General features: G+C 52.5%; 6 protein-coding genes across 6 annotated transcripts; 4 read left to right on the forward strand and 2 right to left on the reverse strand.

Moving 5' to 3' along the window:
- Positions 1–2761: 2761 nt before the first annotated feature.
- LDX57_005459 (arrestin family protein) lies at positions 2762–4839 on the forward strand (the record flags this gene model as incomplete). Its single annotated transcript, XM_046087143.1, has 5 exons — positions 2762–2823; positions 2913–3056; positions 3119–3437; positions 3497–3925; positions 3982–4839. 5 exons carry the CDS (start codon positions 2762–2764, stop codon positions 4837–4839), a joined length of 1812 nt encoding a protein of 603 aa, XP_045943110.1.
- Positions 4840–5877: 1038 nt separating this feature from the next.
- On the forward strand, positions 5878–7688 carry LDX57_005460 (PH domain protein; the record flags this gene model as incomplete). Its single annotated transcript, XM_046087144.1, has 4 exons — positions 5878–6009; positions 6089–6214; positions 6289–6381; positions 6447–7688. The coding sequence occupies 4 exons, from the start codon at positions 5878–5880 to the stop codon at positions 7686–7688; spliced, it is 1593 nt and encodes a 530-aa protein (XP_045943111.1).
- A 593-nt stretch (positions 7689–8281) lies between these two features.
- Positions 8282–9376, reverse strand: LDX57_005461 (uncharacterized protein; the record flags this gene model as incomplete). Its single annotated transcript, XM_046087145.1, has 2 exons — positions 8282–8933; positions 8991–9376. 2 exons carry the CDS (start codon positions 9374–9376, stop codon positions 8282–8284), a joined length of 1038 nt encoding a protein of 345 aa, XP_045943112.1.
- A 1558-nt stretch (positions 9377–10934) lies between these two features.
- LDX57_005462 (uncharacterized protein) lies at positions 10935–13087 on the reverse strand (the record flags this gene model as incomplete). Its single annotated transcript, XM_046087146.1, has 6 exons — positions 10935–12006; positions 12065–12158; positions 12215–12259; positions 12311–12394; positions 12452–12568; positions 12619–13087. 6 exons carry the CDS (start codon positions 13085–13087, stop codon positions 10935–10937), a joined length of 1881 nt encoding a protein of 626 aa, XP_045943113.1.
- Positions 13088–13790: 703 nt separating this feature from the next.
- GLO1 (lactoylglutathione lyase GLO1) lies at positions 13791–14949 on the forward strand (the record flags this gene model as incomplete). The annotated part of the gene is made up of 4 exons (XM_046087147.1): positions 13791–13824; positions 13890–13925; positions 13987–14700; positions 14774–14949. The coding sequence occupies 4 exons, from the start codon at positions 13791–13793 to the stop codon at positions 14947–14949; spliced, it is 960 nt and encodes a 319-aa protein (XP_045943114.1).
- A 428-nt stretch (positions 14950–15377) lies between these two features.
- On the forward strand, positions 15378–17436 carry LDX57_005464 (transcription factor domain-containing protein; the record flags this gene model as incomplete). The annotated part of the gene is made up of 6 exons (XM_046087148.1): positions 15378–15461; positions 15526–15608; positions 15723–16706; positions 16757–16965; positions 17014–17146; positions 17208–17436. The coding sequence occupies 6 exons, from the start codon at positions 15378–15380 to the stop codon at positions 17434–17436; spliced, it is 1722 nt and encodes a 573-aa protein (XP_045943115.1).
- Between the last annotated feature and the right edge of the window lie 263 nt (positions 17437–17699).

Consider the following 17699-nt stretch of genomic DNA (forward strand, 5'->3'; position numbering starts at 1 on the left):
GAGTGGACCTTTGTTTTAATTCTTATCATATTTTCCGGTCCGTTAGCTGCGCAAACTGAAATCCGATCGTGATATCAGCATTGATAGTGCTTGCGTCAATATTGCAGTCTCGGCCCTGGTCTAGGCTGTGTGAACTGTGAAGGGATCATTGAACCTCGCGGGCCGAGAGGCATTTCCCATCGGATAAGCGTCATGATTACGAAAATGATGTGTAATACGTCTGTCTCGAACGTGATCAACTTCCGGAGTAAGAAGCGGATGGGTTCTTCATGACAAGAATGACAAGAATGACATTGTCGGGCATGTGGTTGACAGTCGGGATGCGACCAGCGACTCCCGGAGGCCGTACGACTTTCCCCGATCACATGTTGACCTCCCGGGACTGCCCGAGTCTCGTAAGGCTGTACTACGGTGTACTGTATTTTACATGGAAGTATAGAGGAGAACAATCTTCCATGCCGGATGATTATCGTTTGAGATTGACGATGAGCTGGCCTCCCAGGTATAGGATTAGGATAGTACGGCACTCTCCCTGTCCCTTTGAACCCTCCTGCATGCCGTGGATGCATGTGAAGCGGTGATGGCACTGCGCCGTAGATGATTGCCGAGTACGGGAGGTGACTTTGGCCGGAAGTCTTGGCTGTGATTGCGCTCCATTCGAGCCTTCGTTGACTTGGTGAGACCAGTGGCACACTGTGTACCTCGATCTACATGACAAGCTCTGCATCCGCCATTTGTCTTAACTGATAGGGACCTTCTAGAAAAGATCATGCCCTTGATTTGCGTCGCCTGATCAGAAAGTGGACAGCCAGTGTCTCGAGTCCGAGTCCGACAGTCGGTTTATCCGGAGTGGAGTCGTTAACAGCACGCCATTCCACCGCTCTTGGCCCGGTGTTGGGAGTTGGTTGCCATGCATGCATCTTGCATCTCTCTCCACCTTGGGGCCCGACTTGCGAAAGCTGAGCTTAGTAGCTTGAGCTTTTCATGCCAACCGCCCGGTGGTTGACGAGCCAACTGTAGAAAATAAATGTGAATTCAAATCGAATGTTTCAGTCCGTCATCTCGGCTATTTCTTCCTCAGCATCTTCAGCTGCGTTTGCCGGCATGGATAAGGTGGTATGTCCTGCTACCGAGGATGTCATGCCACCCTAGTTGTCTCCCTGACATGATCTGCAGCACCTTATGACACACCACATACACGTAGACAAAAGGTACCTTCACAGGGGACCGGGGGGCCGATGCACGCGCCGATAGAGGATCATCAACTACTCGCTAGTGGGGGTGACTGTGACGATCCAGTCCTGGAAAGATATTTTCCGATAGCTGCCGTGTAACCTCGTCCTGCATGATGTGTATCGCGGGGTCAGACGGATAGGCAGGATGCGCGCCGTAGAGGCATTTGCCCGAGCACATGTCGTCGACTGACGAGACTCGGTCCTTGAAGAAACCAGAATGCCAGAATGGTCAGGTCCCGTCGGCTGTCCCCGCGGAAATCTAACTCGATTTGCCCCTGGAATTAGTTGTCCGTTGAACTTGGTTAAGATCGCACATCATGCGGCCTTGACGATCCCGAGGCAGAAAGATGGACCAGCCGGGATTGTTCGTCACGCCTCGTTTCGGAGCCAGCAGAATAATCACTTAATCAACCGGAAAAATCACAGATGGAGGGAGCAGGAGCTAAGCATCGGTATCGTGTGCCAAGATGGACATGGTGAAAGGATGGATGGTGATTCGTTTTTCCCGGGGAAATTGGCTCCTTGTGATGGTAGATGGATTATAGATAACATCTATAGTCGCCGGGTAACCGGACTGCCGCCTAGACTCGGGGGGTCGATCTTACGAGTTCATGGCGACGAGATAAAACCCGACGATCCCTAGGAGTGCAGTTTGAATTGGATATTTAGAAGAGATCTCGTCCCCTTTGTTTACAGACCTGACAGTGACACTGACTCCAGGTATGTGACGTAATCCTGCGTATGGCGTGCGTATCGACGATACCGCCCGGTCCCTGTTTGTCCCTTTTCTTCTCTTCCTTATCGCCTTTCTTATCCTTGCATTCATGGAGATTCATCACGATTAGATTATTTCTATCTCTCTTTAATCCTGTCATTCCTTCCCTTTGTGTCTTCCCTCCTACCATTGGATATCCCTTATCGACTAATTGCTGACCGGTCATTCCAGCTCAAAGCCAAAGCCTCGCCTTTCTTTCTTTCGCTTCATTCTATCTTTATCCCATCCCTTAGTGGGCTTAGTCAAGCCAGACAGGGCCAGAAAGATCGCATCATCGTGCTAACCTAAAAGCCCGAGAGATCCGCTTCTCGCCACTTTTCCGGACTAACAGAAAAAAAAATTAAAAAAAACCCCCCTCCGAACGACCAAATTTTCGAGACGGTGACGGAAACGGCTGCGCGAGCCCCCACCAGCAAAAGACTCCTTGGTGGGACCCGTTTGTCGACCCGGCTTGCCTGGTAGATCACTACTGGCACAACTCCGTTTTGCGAATTTCCCGTCTGATCTGTGTCATCGGATTTTTATTTTCATTTTTTCTGAATTTTTTTACTTGATTTTTTCCCCTTTCTGGCGCGCGTTGGGTGGGAACTCCGATTTCCTGGGTTTTATTACTCCAGTGAATCCCTCTCTTTTCCTCCTTCCCATTCCCTTCCCCTACAAGCAACACCCTTGAATCCCTTGGCTACCCATCCTGGCCTATTGCTCCTCTCCTGGCAGCTGCCCCTCGTCTGCAGCTGTTAGTTGAAACGTCATGGCCCTCAGTTTCTTTGGCGGGGGAGGTAGTGCGAGTTATGCCAAATACTTCGACATCCGGTGAGTCATTGAACGCCTGCATTATACCCCCGGCAACCCGATTGTCATTCCCGGCTCTGGCTAACCCCGTGTCTTTTCTTGTCCCGCAGTCTCGATGAAGACTATATCGTGTTCCGAGGTGGCGAACAAGAAGCCGCTAGTGCTCATCTGAGCGGTAAACTCATCCTTTGTCTATCGGAGCCGCTCTCAATCAAGCATATCCGACTGCACTTAACCGGTATCTCTCGTGTCTGGTAGGTGGTTGGCCCCTCGCAATATAGGGACCGCCGTCCACTAACTATCTGGGTCACTCTAGTTGGCATCTCCCATCCAGCTCCGCGGGCGGTGGCCGAAAATCATGGCGGGAACGCGTGTTCTACGAGAAGACCTGGAGTTTCAGAGATCCGGGTAAAGGCAAAACCGAGATTCTCCCGGGTGGTAACTACGAGTATCCGTTCGACTTGGTTCTGGAGGGGTCGATGCCGGAGAGCGTGGAGGGTTTGAACGACACCTACGTCACATATCGCTTCAAGGCGGACATCGGTCGCAAGTATGCGAAGGACATTGTGGTGCGACGGCCTCTGCGCATCATTCGGACGCTAGACTCCAGCGCCCTGGAGCTGTCTCACGCTATGGTAAGTGATTTTTCATGTAGCCGCTTTTCGTGTGCTCCAGTTACTAATTCCCTGTATAGTCGGTGGAAAACGTGTGGCCGAACAAGATCGAGTATTCTATCAGCACGCCGACCAAGGCGGTCATCTTCGGCACAAGTATTCAAGTCGATTTCAAGCTCATCCCCCTTCTCAAAGGACTTCGCATCGGCCAAATAGTTTCCCAGTTGATTGAGAGTCACGACCTTACCCTCAATCCCGAGGACCCCGACTCTATCCGCAACACTTACAAGAGCACGAGGACAATTTTGTCCGATGAGCACGAACTGGACCCAGATGGAAGCTTGGAAATCATCGACGAAGCTGCAGAAGGATATCAATTCACGCGACATTTGGAGTTGCCCAAGACTTTGACCCGGTGCCTGCAAGACACCGACACGAAGGGCATCAAGGTCCGGCACAAGATGAAGTTCCGCGTGCAGTTACTCAACCCTGACGGACACATCAGCGAGGTAAGCGATTAACCCTGGCTCACTTTTTTGTGTATGTATTCTCTAACAGTTCGCAGTTGCGAGCCACACTTCCCGTGTCCGTCTTCATTTCTCCGAACCTTGCGATCGACGAGAACAACAATCTGGTTGATCAAACCCCGCAGTCGGCGCAGCGAGCGATCGACGACATTGCCCAACAGGCACCGCCACTCTACGGCGAACACCAATTTGATCAACTATACAGCGAGCTTGACCCCAACGGCTATCGAACTCCAGGCCCTGGAAGCGGCCCTGGCACTCCATTCGGCACCCTGAGTCGCAACCTTTCTTCCGAAAATCTGGCTTCGATGAATGCCCTGACCAACACGGATATCTCTGCGTCCGCCCTGCACAGCCGTCTCTCGACCCTTCATAGAATCAGACATAATCACCCCTCGCCGTCCGAGCATGATCAACACCACGAAAGCGAGAACCGCCAACTTGGGGTGCCTCCCGATTATTTCGGGCCTTCCTCGGGATCCAACTCTCACAGCCCTGGGAGTCCCACCCTCTCTCGCCGGCCTTCCGACGAGGGTGACCACGACCACGATCACGACCCTCTTCCCTCGGGAATGGCTACACCCTTCCACCCTCAGTATGCGGAGGTCGAAACTCTCAGTCGCGTCCCGAGTTACTCGACTGCCGTCCGTACCACCGTGCGCCCCCGGGATGCCGACCTGCCCGACTACCAGGCCGTGATCGCGGGAGACTACGTTATTCCGCCACCTCAGTCCCCTCAGCAGGCCTACCTGCGCTCCCCGGGACGGGGCAACGGGGCCTACTATCCTTCGATGGACGTGCTTCATCACCGACCGGGGCTCGTTCACTCCCGCTCCCACAGCCACGAGGACGACGAACGACGATTGCGTCTCTTGCAGGCCCGAGCTCGGGTATAATCGACAGGGGATATCATACTAGACAATCGGCCTTGGTCAGCCCAATCACATAATATCGGAATCATGGCGCTGGACGCCGAATCACCCACAAAATTTAGAGGAAGTCATGCGTGGAGGATTGTGGAATATGTTTATCATCGCGCGCACATACACATTAGAGGCAGGGATTTTCTTTTTACATTCGGCGTTCTTTTACCACTAATAGACGGGACTGGATTAACTGGGACATGGATTTCTCATTTCGTTAGAAGAATGGGACTGAGACGACACCAAGTGACGAACGACATGGAGTCTGCATGAGTTATGTATATACAGACATCTTTTGTATCTTTATTACACCAGCATATATTTTGCATGAGCGATACGAGAGCGAAAAATAACACATCACATCTCTGGAACGAATGCAGGCAATGAGATCATAACACGATTCTCTTGCATTATCAAAATGTAGATGTGTTTTGTGGCAGGGTCAAGCCACCGTTCCAGAATCCAGGCCCAGTGATGCCGATGAGGGGCAAAGCAGCGGTGACCTCATCCGCCGCCCGTCGATCACTCTTCATTCCACTCTTTTCCTTCTCCCCTTCTCGCCTCTTCCTCTTCATCTCCTCTCATCAATTTGGTTCATTCCCCTACACTCATTCTTGCTGGATCCGGTAAGTTCTTGCTGTGAAGATCAGGAGACATTCTGTTATATTTCAAATCAATTCCCTACCCCGTCTTACATACTCTCCCCTGAGCTGCTTGCGGCCCACTCCTGCTCACTTCCCTCATTCCTCCCCCCCGCCCTCTCCGCTTCGACCGGAAACGAAAACGAAAAGAAGACTAACGAAACAAGTGAACAACTGTAATTATCGATAGTCGAAACTAGTCTTGACTCCGCGCTTCCGGTGACCTCCACTGCGCCCGCTCCCTGCAGGCACCACCGTCCGGTCTTTTTTTCTTCTCTTCTCCTTTCAATTTCTGAATTGTTTTGTGTTCCTGGTTCCTGTCTCCTTTCTGCCCTCGTGCAATTCTCCCTGCTTCGTGCCACCCGACATCATGTCCGCGACAAGCAGCCCGATAGACACGAGGCTTCCTCATCGGTCCTCGACCATGAGAAGCTCCATTGGGCCCGATCGCCGCGCCTCGATGAGTGACGACGAGGCCATCCCGGGTTCCGACACCAACGAGGTAAAGTCTGCCAGAGCTCCGGTCGGAGGTGGATGTGGTAGAATGCTGCGAACAATGGCTAATGCGCGATCGCCGATAGACGACGAACCTCCTCCTCGAGCGTCTCCGAGCTTGGAAGCATATGTGTGGTTATCTGGAAGATTACGTCGCGGTGACTGCGAAGGCGCAGAAGTCGCAGTCGAAGGATTATGAGAAGGTGTTGAAGGTGCGGATGGATTCCTGGAGTTTTCTTCTGGTCGACATTGGGATGAAAACTGACTTGCTGACGTTGGGGGACAGACTGTGAGCGACCCGCTCAAGGAAGGACACCATTTCTCCCAGAGCGCGGGTGGAATGGCGGCTTGGTTTGAGAACATCCGCTCGAATACTCAGGTACGGTCCTCTGGTTTGCGGTCTGAATGGATTGGACTGAATGCTGACGCAAGGATCGCTGCTAGGGAATGGTGAATATGTACCTGGAATCCGAAAAGAATATCCGGGGATCCATCTCCCCGACCCTCGAACGGCTGCACAAAGAGATCAAGAACAAGTCCAAGGAGCTCCAGACGGGCGCCTCCAAGAGCGCAAAAGCCGTCGAGAAGGCCAGAGGCATCACCCAGAAGCACATCGAGCTTCTTGGCCAGCAGAGTGCCCATTTCGATGCGGCCGCCGGAAACAAGGTCGACCAGCACCATGACCCCTATATCTTGCGCCGAGGCATCAACCACCGCCTCAACAAGCAGGTCATCGAGGAGAACAACAACCGCCAGGACATCATTGCGGTCCAGAACAACTTCCAGCAATTCGAGGCCCACGTTGTGCAGACCATCCAGGGATCGATGGAGCAATTCGTCATGTTCGTGAACAACCAACTGGAGCGTCAGCGCACCATGTATTCCGACATGCTGGGCGCTGCCCAGCGAGTGCCCCCCGATTTCGAATGGGTCAACTTCATCACCAACAACCACCAAACCCTCGTCGACCCTGACGCTCCGCCCCGGTCCCTGAGCAACATTACCTTCCCCAATCAGGACCACCGCGCGACCAAGCCCTTGATGGAGGGATCCCTGGAGCGCAAGTCCCGGGCCATGATCAAGGGTTTCAACACCGGCTACTACGTCGTGACCGTGGCTCGCTACCTGCACGAATTCAAAGACAACGACGACTTCCGCCGCGACCCCACCCCGGAACTGTCCCTGTACCTCCCGGACTGCGTCCTCGGCGCCATCGACGGCGTCAAGTTCAGCGTCAAGGGCAAGGATGTCTCCAGCGGCAAAGTCGGCAACGCCTTCCACACCAACACCGAGCTGAACTTCAAAGCCCCGACCCCCAGCGACGCCGAGAAATGGTACAACGCCATCAAGGAGTGCACCAAGGCCCCCACGGCCATCCAGACCAGCGCAGCCGCCTCCCCAACCGCCACCTCGCAACCTGCCAGCCCAGCTGTCGGCGGTGCCCCCGCCGCTGCCGCCGCCGGCACCACGGAGAACCACCCTCCCGCGTACTCCGAAAAGCACAGCGAGGCATCTGCCGCCAGCCAGGATGCTACCTCGTCGCCGCAGGCCTCTTCACCCCAAACAGGCCCGTCTACCTCTCCTCCCGGGATCACGCGCGCCGACACCGCAAGCTCGGCGCAAACCCAGGGAGTGATTTCTTCCGGCGGAGCCGGTGCTTCAGCTCCCGCCGGCGAGAAAGCATAATATGTGATTGACGGACGGGTTTAACTTTCTATATTGCATATGATTACGGATTATGGGAATTGTTTCCCTTTATTTGTTCATTTGATCTTTATCTTTATTGAATGTGTCTTTATTTGCGCTCAATTGATGAACCCGCAAAGATATCATGAGATACCTATCTATTCTACCTTGCCTTACCTTACCCTACTTATCTACTTACTCTTCTTAGTTAATAGGGTTGTGAATATTTTCTTAGTCATCTTTTTTGATATCAGTACTTAGCCTCTTAATTGGAATATGTCCTTTCATTTTTTATTTTGCAATGTCTTACTATGCTACCCAAGTATAGGTTGATTCTGATACTAAATATACTTAGGTATATTTATTGGTATGATGATTTGATGAAACACTTGATCAAAACGAAACCAAGCGTGAGTGCAATAAACTAAATACGCCATAACGTCGCTCAATAATAAAACAAAACATGCAAGATAAGTACCTGGTGTAACAATAACCACAGGTCTGAAACCATAGCCAATGGATGTACGGGCTGTACTGTAGATAGAAAGTACTTAAAGGCAAAAGCAATAAGAGGATGATAGAGACGTGTCTCATCAAAAATCTTCAGGACTATCGAGGTCCTCGAGTTTCTGGCTCAGGAACCGCCCTAGCGCAGCAGACTTGGACTCCAGGGCGAGGAGAATAGCTGGGGACGCGGAGAGGTTAAGACTGGAGAGACGCGCGAGGTCGCTGCTGCGGTCGATTTCATATTGCGTTTCGAGGTGCGCGTCGCTCTGGAGGTGGGGTTCGCCGTCGTTGCGGGAGATGCTGTCCGGGGTGCCGTTGGTGGATGTCGGATGATGGAGGGATGTGCCATTGGGGGGCACGAACTGGGAACTGGTGGGTCCGTCCGTGGTTCCGGGTCGAAATCCGTTCGAGGTGCCGTTGAGGGCGTGGGTTGGTCCTACGGGCTTCATCTTGGAGGGTCCAACGGCTGCCAGGAGGACTTTATCGGCGACCCGCGTGACGATGGCGACTAAGTCGTCGAGCTCGAAGACGATGGACCCTACGTCGCCTAGGGACACGGACTGGGCGGTCACGTAGGACGAGGGATGGCTGGCAGGGTTGACACCCGTTAGGTTGCCGCTGGACGCGTTCTTGGCGTAGCAGGTGTAGGCAGCGCCGTAGGTTGCGCTTAGGTTGCGTAATTGTCGCAGCGGGAGAGACGACGCGGAGGCGAAGATGGCGCCGTTGGTCGCGAATACTCTATGGACTCGTCAGCAGTGACACGGAAGCCGGATCAGTGAAGGAAGTGTACCATACAGAATGGAGGTGATTTCCGGCGGTGAGAGGTTGTCCTCCAGCAGGTCGCTGAGGGCCTCCGCATCCAGCATCTTGATGTCCGGTAATCCGGGAATCATGGTGTCGTAGGGGTAGTCGCGGGTGAGATCGTAGTTGGGGTCGTGCTGCTCAACGATCCAGTCCTTGGGAGGAGACCAAGAACAGTCCTCGGGGAAAAAGAAACAGTTGTCCCAGTAATCTCGATCGTCGTGGTCGTACTCGATCGGTTCACCCGAGCACTCTAGAAGATTTTGTGCGTATTGAACTTGACTCTGTGCCCAGTACGGACGATGCGGGATGTCACAAACGCTAGTGAGTTTGTGTTGGCACGACGGGCCAGGATGAACTGGACGTTGATATTCAGCCATTTTATTCGCGGGAAAGTGAGATAACGGAGGGAGAGCTGAAAGGGAGAACAGAACGCTTTATAGGAACGAACGAAGAAAGGAATGAGCAAAGGGGGCAGGAAGATGTGTTATAGACTAAAGAAAACAAATATGTCCGACACGAGGTACAACTGAACGGATCGGTGGCACAAGAGATACACAAGAGACAGTCCCTTCGGGGGCGCATGAGCGAAACCCAACGGAGGAAATAGTGTGACGCGTTCATTCCACGCCCGATTTTAGGACCTCGCAGCCACCCATGACGGAAAGGCTGTTAGGACACGAGAAGAAATCTTCAAATGACGCTCGAGAGCGTGGGGAAAGGTGCCATGGGGGGAAACAAGCGGCACGGTCCTGGAAGGACCGAACCAATTGCGCCACTAAATGAAAAAGAAAGCAGCGAGCAGCGAGAAAATGCAAGAGTAGAGGAAGTGGGGATAAAGGCATGGAAGTCGCAAAGGGGGCCAAGCGTAAAGACAATCTCCAAGTGCCAACAAAGCACATGGATGGCTGGCGCGCATGGAATGATGGATGGATGGATCTAAATGATGCTCGGGGGTGCTGGGGGGCTCCATCGGGAGGGACAACAAGGGATCAAACTACCAACCTTGGCCAATTGACAATGCGACCAGCGCCGAGGAAGCTGCAAGAAGCCGATCCGATGGGAAGGACGAGGTTTGGGAAAAAAGCAAGAGGAGAAGATGAGATCCAGTCAAGCGCAGGGAAGCGAAAGTGTGACGGAGGAAGACAACAATCGTCCGGCAGAAAGTGCCCTGCCGTCATTCCGCCTTGGGAGGTGCCACTTCGGGTCACCGCCTTCGGGAAATCCCGGGTCTTCTTCGGAGTATTATAGTACGAGATATAACTAGATGTAGATGGTGAAGTATAGTATATGCGGCAACAATCATTCACATGTCTGCTTACCAGATGAAGTAACTTGAATCTAACACTTCTTGTAGAAGAGGTATCCTTGATTCAATTATTGATTCTACGTATACACAGACTAAGTCCGTTCTGTGCCGTCATGCCTGTTTCCGCCTGATCAGATACTACAGACGCGAGAGCCATGTACATGTAACCATTACCTATAACTTCTGGGTTGTCGGTATGTAGCTGCCAATAACTGTATGCTTTTGAAAGTTGAACTCTACTCTGTCGTGTTACGTACTGTGATAATTTGATTTAAGCATATCTTCTCCATATATATAAAAAATGGTTGGGATCGAACAGTAAGACAAGTTTGCGATGTAAGTCGGATCAGGTGCAATGGCTAGGCTTACACCTTAGCTCTTGGGATGGAGAAACCAGTCTATGAAGCAATGTACCGGGCAAGAGTGTTCAAGTAGGAAATGGCAGCAGCCCTACTTTACGGGTGACCAATTTTTCGGGGAGTACACAGGTAGTTCTTTAACCCCAAGGTTCATTGGGAAGACGACTATGTCAGTAGAACCGGCATGACTGCTAAATTATCAAGTAAAACTGCTGTATGAAAGCAGCGGAATAACATCAGCTATTGTAGACTTAGTAGCTCGTATAGATTTTACACGCCAGCCTCCTCCCGCATCCGCTCGCTATTGATAAACTCGCATCTACGGAATAGTTGCGCCCAGTAGATGGCCTTTTCTACTTCAGTAGCCTTGTCCACATCCGTATCCTTTCTCAAACTCGCTGGACCTGTCCCGTATGGACCCCCAAACACCTGGATCGAGAGCCCGCTTGGAGACTCCCCGGCCAAGTCTTGACTGGTTGCGCCAGAAAAGACCGCAGGCCATCCCTTGATTTGACCAGCCTCGTTCTCTGGGGTCCCCGTATTTACGAAATCCGTGATGGCTCCACTCACCACCCGGGCCAAGGCAAGCTGCGAGGCAGAGTTATCTGCACCACCCTCGAGATGCTGGACGTTCAAGGCGTACGGGATATCGCTCAGGTGAGCGACCCGCCACAACGGAACGCCCATCTTCTCGAATACAGGGGTGAACCTAGTAGAGTTATGCTCGTAGACTCGAGCCTGGGAAGGCCCCACGCCGCCATTCTTGACGTACTGCCATGCAAAGTCCAGAACGGGGCACGTGAACCAGATATCCCGATTCATTTGCGCGGCGCGGTAGTATTGTGCGGAGACCGGACCGTCGGATTCATTTCGAACCATGTGTTCAAAATCCTCACGTGGATAGAGCTCTAGCATTCGTTGCTTGGTTGAATTCGAAAGATTGAAAAGCCACAGCCCAAAGCTACTCAGCACGTCTTCGTCGGTCGACGTCAGAGGGGATGCATACCAGGCCCCGTCATTCGTTACCCAGGAGCCAATCACCGGAATTCCTTTGGCAAATTTACCTGCACGCAACAGCTGGGATGGCCGATCGCGGATAAAGTCGCCGTCAATGGTTGGATAGAAGAAACCCTCACCGAAAGGTGGGCGAGCGGCGCGAGAAGCCGTGACGGAGAGATTGGCCAGTGTTTCAAAGGGTACATTCCGTAGGCATTCCAGGACCTTCGAGGACTGAGAATCGCCATCCCCAGTACATCCGACTTGTCTTGCGATTGCTGCGGTGTTTTCTGCGACAAGATCGGGCTTGCTATTGAAGTTCAGGCCTGGACCGCCCGACATCATTCTTGGTGAAGGGTTCGAGCTTAGCGGGAAATTAAAGCCTTTCAATGCAGGTAACTTACATTGCTTGCTGGAATGAAACCCCTTGCGTTCCATCAAATGCTGTCAACTGCAGGCCAATATCGCTAGCTCCTACGCTTTGTCCCAGGACAGTCACTTCATGCCGGTGTCAGTTCTAGACCCTGATGATCGACGTTTTCCACAGAACCTGCCTTTATTTGGATCACCACCAAACACTTCGATATTATCTCGAACCCCTGTGAAGAATTTCAGTGTGTACTCGGAAGAGAATGCGATCCCGAACGTACATTCAAGAGCGGCCCGTTGGTCACGAAGACCCACGTTCGTCTGTCCGGCCTCGATCATTGCCTTGCTTGTTGCAAAGCCGAACACTATATCTTTTAGTTAGACGCGCAGTTGCTATCATGATTTGGAAAGCGAAATCTTACAGCCGAAGCGATAGTTAATCGCAACGTATATCAAAGGTCGATCATCTGCCGCAGCTTGCTTGACCAAGCCATCTGGGGTGTATAAGACATCGGACCCGGAACCCAACGCATGACCGCCTAGGCTTCCATTGAGTGAGGTGTCAAAGACAAGGACTTGAATTATTTACCTCCATGGATCCATACTACCACCGGTAATTTGGCATTCTTGCTCACGCCGCTGGGCCGGGCGATCCTCAAACCTAAGCAATTCTCGCTGATGTTGGCCACACGACTCGTGAAAGGAAGTATATCTCCAGTACCCTGGGGACACCAGGCCCCAGGACGTGTCGCATCGACGATCGATCCTCTAGTAGGCTCTACGGGGACCGGTGGCGCAAATCGCTTTTCGCCGGTTGGGCTCTCTGCGTAGAAAATCTCATGAAAATGCTCAATTCCAGCTGAACGAATGCCCAGGTATTTGATATCGCGGACAGGGTCGACAACAGTTGATGTGAGAGAAAACACCCCGAGTGATGGAAACCCATACTCGACGCTTCTTTGGGCAAGGAAGTCACGAGAGAGTTCAAAGTAGACGACCAAAACACCCAAGATCACGGCTACCATGGCCACCAGAGTGGGAACCCTAGTACCGGGCATGCCTGGATCCTCACGGTCGCAGTCTTAATTTCTAGGACTAACTTGAACAGCTCTAACCGGGGTAGTTAGACTGATTATTAGAAATGGATGTATGTGCATCTGTAGAAGATCCCATGGCCCAAGCCCAAGGAGAGACGTCCAGCGCCTTTAAAGGATTCACCGAAGCAGCCTAGAGCAGCGCAGACTGGTGATATGGTTCTCCGGCTCTATGGTTGGTTAAGGTTGGTTACGGTGGGTCAGATGTACGAGTGTACACGGTGTAAGCAAAGAAAGGCGCAGTGGAGTTTCGGAAGACACGGAATCCTGCCCAGCGCACTTGATCCGCGCAGGATTCAGCGGTCTGCGAGTTGAGGCTCTTGAGACACTACTGGGGAGGGTTGGGATAGCTTCAAAGTGCCCACTGACACCGCCTTCCCCATGCAGACATAACGTCATAGCTTTTTCTCCCCCCTCACTAATTGGGACTAAGACCAGACTTAATCATCTCGACTTTTTCTCTCCTTTACCCCTCCTCGTCCTCCCCTCCTTATGTTCGCCTGGCGTGCGCTTTCCTCCCTTCGTCCATCTTCCATCCGGGTCCTCAGCCCAAATCTACCTTCGATCTTCTCAGGTGGGCTGCCCCTCCGATTCCTTCTCTCTTCCCCACCCATCTGACATTCTCGCTCACAAGGTTGTTGCAGGAACCAATAGAACCCTCGCAACCATGGCTTCCGACACTTCCCAGTATAAGCTTAACCGTAAGTGATAGACGATCCTCCAATGGTTGATGGTTAATGGCTGACAATGGTATCTCTTTAAATAGATACTATGATCCGGGTCAAGGACCCAAAGAAATCCCGTGCGTTAACCTCCCCCCTCGACCGGTCGACGGCCATAATGCTCATGGCTGTGGTTTCTAGTGGAATTCTACAAGTTCCTTGGTCTTAGCCAGATCCAGTATCTGGACTTCCCCGAAGCCAAATTCTCCCTCTACTTCCTCGGCTACAACGGCCCCAACTCTTTGCAGGGTGGTGACCGGCACTTCACGGATCGAAACGCTCTCTTGGAACTCACCCACAACTACGGCACGGAGAGCGATCCCAACTACAGCGTGGTGAACGGAAACACGGAACCCCACCGCGGCTTCGGACATATCGCCATCTCCGTGGATAACATCGAGTCGGCCTGCAAGAGAATCGAGGATGCCGGATACCCGTTCCAGAAGAAACTGACCGAGGGTCGCATGCGAAGCATTGCTTTCGCTAAGGATCCCGATGGATACTGGGTCGAGCTCATCCGCCGTCACGACGAGGATGTCGGCGCTACCACCGACCCCGGCAACTACCGACTCAACCACACCATGCTCCGAGTCAAGTCCGCGGAGACCAGCTTGAAGTTCTACCAGGAGGTCATGGGCATGACTCTGCTGCGGACTTCCGAGAACAAGGAGGCCGGCTTCAACCTGTACTTCTTGGGATACCCCAAGTCCAACCCGCAGGTGCAGGAGAACGCCAAGAACCCGGTGGCCGAGTGGGAGGGTCTGCTCGAGTTGACCTGGAACTATGGCACCGAGAACCAGGAGGGCCAGGTCTACCACAACGGCAACACCGAGCCCCAGGGATTCGGACATATCTGTAAGTATCACCATTTAGTCTAGGCAGGCTGGACGGGTTCGAAGGGCTGCGGTTGCTAACAAAATTACCTCAGGCGTGTCTGTCGACGACCTCAACGCCGCCTGCGATCGGTTCGAGTCGCTGAATGTCAACTGGAAGAAGCGCTTGACGGACGGACGCATGAGAAATGTGGCCTTTGTGCTGGATCCCGACAACTACTGGGTTGAGGTGGTGCAGAACGAGGCGCTCAAGCGCACCAGCGACTGGTGATTTACCAGGTCTAGTAGTGAGTAATGCGGAGTATATAGTAGTCTCAAAATGATGAGTGTATGTAAAGCAGACAATGTGAATTCCATAATCCAAGATCAGCGAAGTGGGGAAATTCCCCAAAGTCTGGCCCGCACGGCGACTCGATTACTACTCGCCCGCCGCCATTGAACCATCTTCACCTTTTCTTCCCCAGACTCAACCATCTCCAGCTGGACTCTGCTGTGCCATGCCAACTCCCTCCTCCCTTACACTGCATACGATTATGTCGATTGTCCTCTCTCTCGATGTCGGTTGACCACATATTTATCTTCGCTTTCGCTCCGTGAATCCATTTCACCCGACCACCTTTGGCAACATTTCTCTTCCCTCTCACGGTCGGGGCGAAATCCACCATTCCCCGCGGTCGCAGCTCTCCAGTCGTTCGAACCATGGAGTCAGACCCCAAGCCCAAAAGGGCTCCGCGTAAGCATGTCACCACCGCTTGCGTTCCTTGTCGTGAGAGTAAGATCCGAGTATGTTGAGTTTTCCCTGCGATCCCACAATATCGCATGCACGCCTAACACATTCTATGTTTAGTGCGACGGAGCGACTCCCCATTGCCATAACTGTGAGCGAAAAGGCAAGGAATGCAAATACCAACATGGGGACGACAAAAGGAAGTAAGTCCTGACTCTGCGCCCTCCATATCAGGGAAATTGCTGCCCGAACCCGCAAGTGGTCTAAGGACATTGTGTAACATGTCGAAGAAGAGGGGCTGACCACGTCCCATCCAGAGTGTCACTGCGAGCGGCGACAGAGCTCTTTTCCGCCCGAATCGACCAACTGTGTCAGTTTATATACGATCACGGGCTGGAACCACCCCTGATGAACCCCGAGGATGAGTCGGGCATCAACAGAGTATTGGATACGCTTCAGATTCCTCGAGGGTTGGCGAAACGCACGGATTCTCAGAGCAGGCAACATGCGCGCTCGCAATCGGCCGCCACGCCGTCGCCGGCTCAAGATACACCCGCCCCGTCTACGTTCGATAGAAGGATAGATTCGATTGAAAGTGTGGCCGGGGTTCCCTCTCCCGCGCAGAACGCATTCCCTTCTGCGCACACAATTCTTCCCGCGACCGAGAAAAGCCAGGAGACGATGAACGCGCTCGGAGCTCATCCTGGCTTGTCAAGCCACTATCCGCCGCCAAGTTGGGGGTTCACTCTTCCCACAGCGGAGAGCCTCGACACTATCTACGCGAATATCAATGGCGCACCAAACGGTTCACATGAGAATAGTCTCAGTCCCGACAGCTTCCACTTGTCCCAAGATATGCAACAGCAACCCGGTGTGCTGTTGGGGCAAACATGGAATAATAGGGATTATGACTCGGACAGCGGGGAAGAAGACGAGGCTGAAAAGGATGTCATCGAGCAGATCTCGAATCGAATCGGCACGTTGAAAATTGCCGGGGATGGTCATTTGCGCTTCTACGGGGCCACTTCGAACCTGAACTTGGTGGATGTCTCGGCTACGCAGCAACGTCAACGCCCTGACGCGCGCACTGTTCGTCATGACGGACAGGATATCCTGAATCACCTGCGCGTTGGACAGCCTGTGGATCAAGCTCTTGAGGATCATCTCGTGGAGCTGTATTTTACATGGCAGAACCCAAGCACTTATGTCGTGGATAAGGAGATGTATATGATTGCCAGGTCGAAGTGGCGTAATGAGCTTGACGATACTCCATTCTACTCGGAGGTTCTTACAAACGCAATGTATGCTCCCGACTTTCCTTTTTCCATTACTGTTTATTGACATATTCTAGGTGCGCCATCGGTAGTGCCTTCGAGGCACGGTATCATCCGACCTTTATCACTTTCCCCAAGTCATTATCCGAATTCTTTGCAGACAGAGCCAAGGCTCTGCTTGAAATTGAGTTAGACTCGCCGTGTGTCGCCACAGTACAGGCACTCGTCATCTTGAGTTGCCATGAAGGATCATCTAACCGCGATGCGCGTGGTTGGCTGTATAGCGGTATGCTGGAGTTACAATCGGCGGAACACGCGGGCTAATAGTTTCTAGGAATGTCCATGAGGCTTGCATTTGACCTTGGGTTACACATTGACATGACGCCGTATGTGGAAAAGGGAGACATCAGCGCTTTTGAAGCCGATGTACGGCGAACAGCGTTCTGGGGGAGCTACACAGCGGATCAGTAAGTTAGATCCCTGCCACTGAGCACTACCGACTGGGAGTCTTGTAACTGACTTCTTTAGCTTCTGGGGTTTCTACCTAGGTCGACCGTTCCGGATGAACGCGGGCGATATCACCGTTCCGAAACCTGCGTCGGGCCTGGGAATAGGGAAAGAAAGCACATGGTACCCATACGGACTACCAGGGGATCTAGAACCTTCGAAAAATGGGGTTAGAAATCCCAACGAACTTGTAAGCAGACAGTTCGCTGTCCTCTGGGAGCTAATCTCTCCCGTTGGTCATATTCTGTAAGTATTCCGTAATGGTGATTGAATCGCATGAGCTTATGTCGACATAGATATGGCTGTTCCGATATTGGTCGACACGACCTCCAAAGGTTGTGCCATAAGGTGACAGATGACCTATTCGCCTGGAAGGCCAACTTGCCTTCAACCCTGGACATCGACCTCGATAACGACACGGTTCCAAAACTACCCCATCTTCTCATGCTACAGTAAGTCATGGGACTTTCATAAACAACAGACTAAGGCACAGGCTAATTGGCACAGTATGCA

This window comes from Aspergillus melleus (assembly GCF_016097325.1).
Source record: "Aspergillus melleus strain CBS 546.65 chromosome Unknown contig3, whole genome shotgun sequence".
Classification (NCBI taxonomy): domain Eukaryota; kingdom Fungi; phylum Ascomycota; class Eurotiomycetes; order Eurotiales; family Aspergillaceae; genus Aspergillus; species Aspergillus melleus.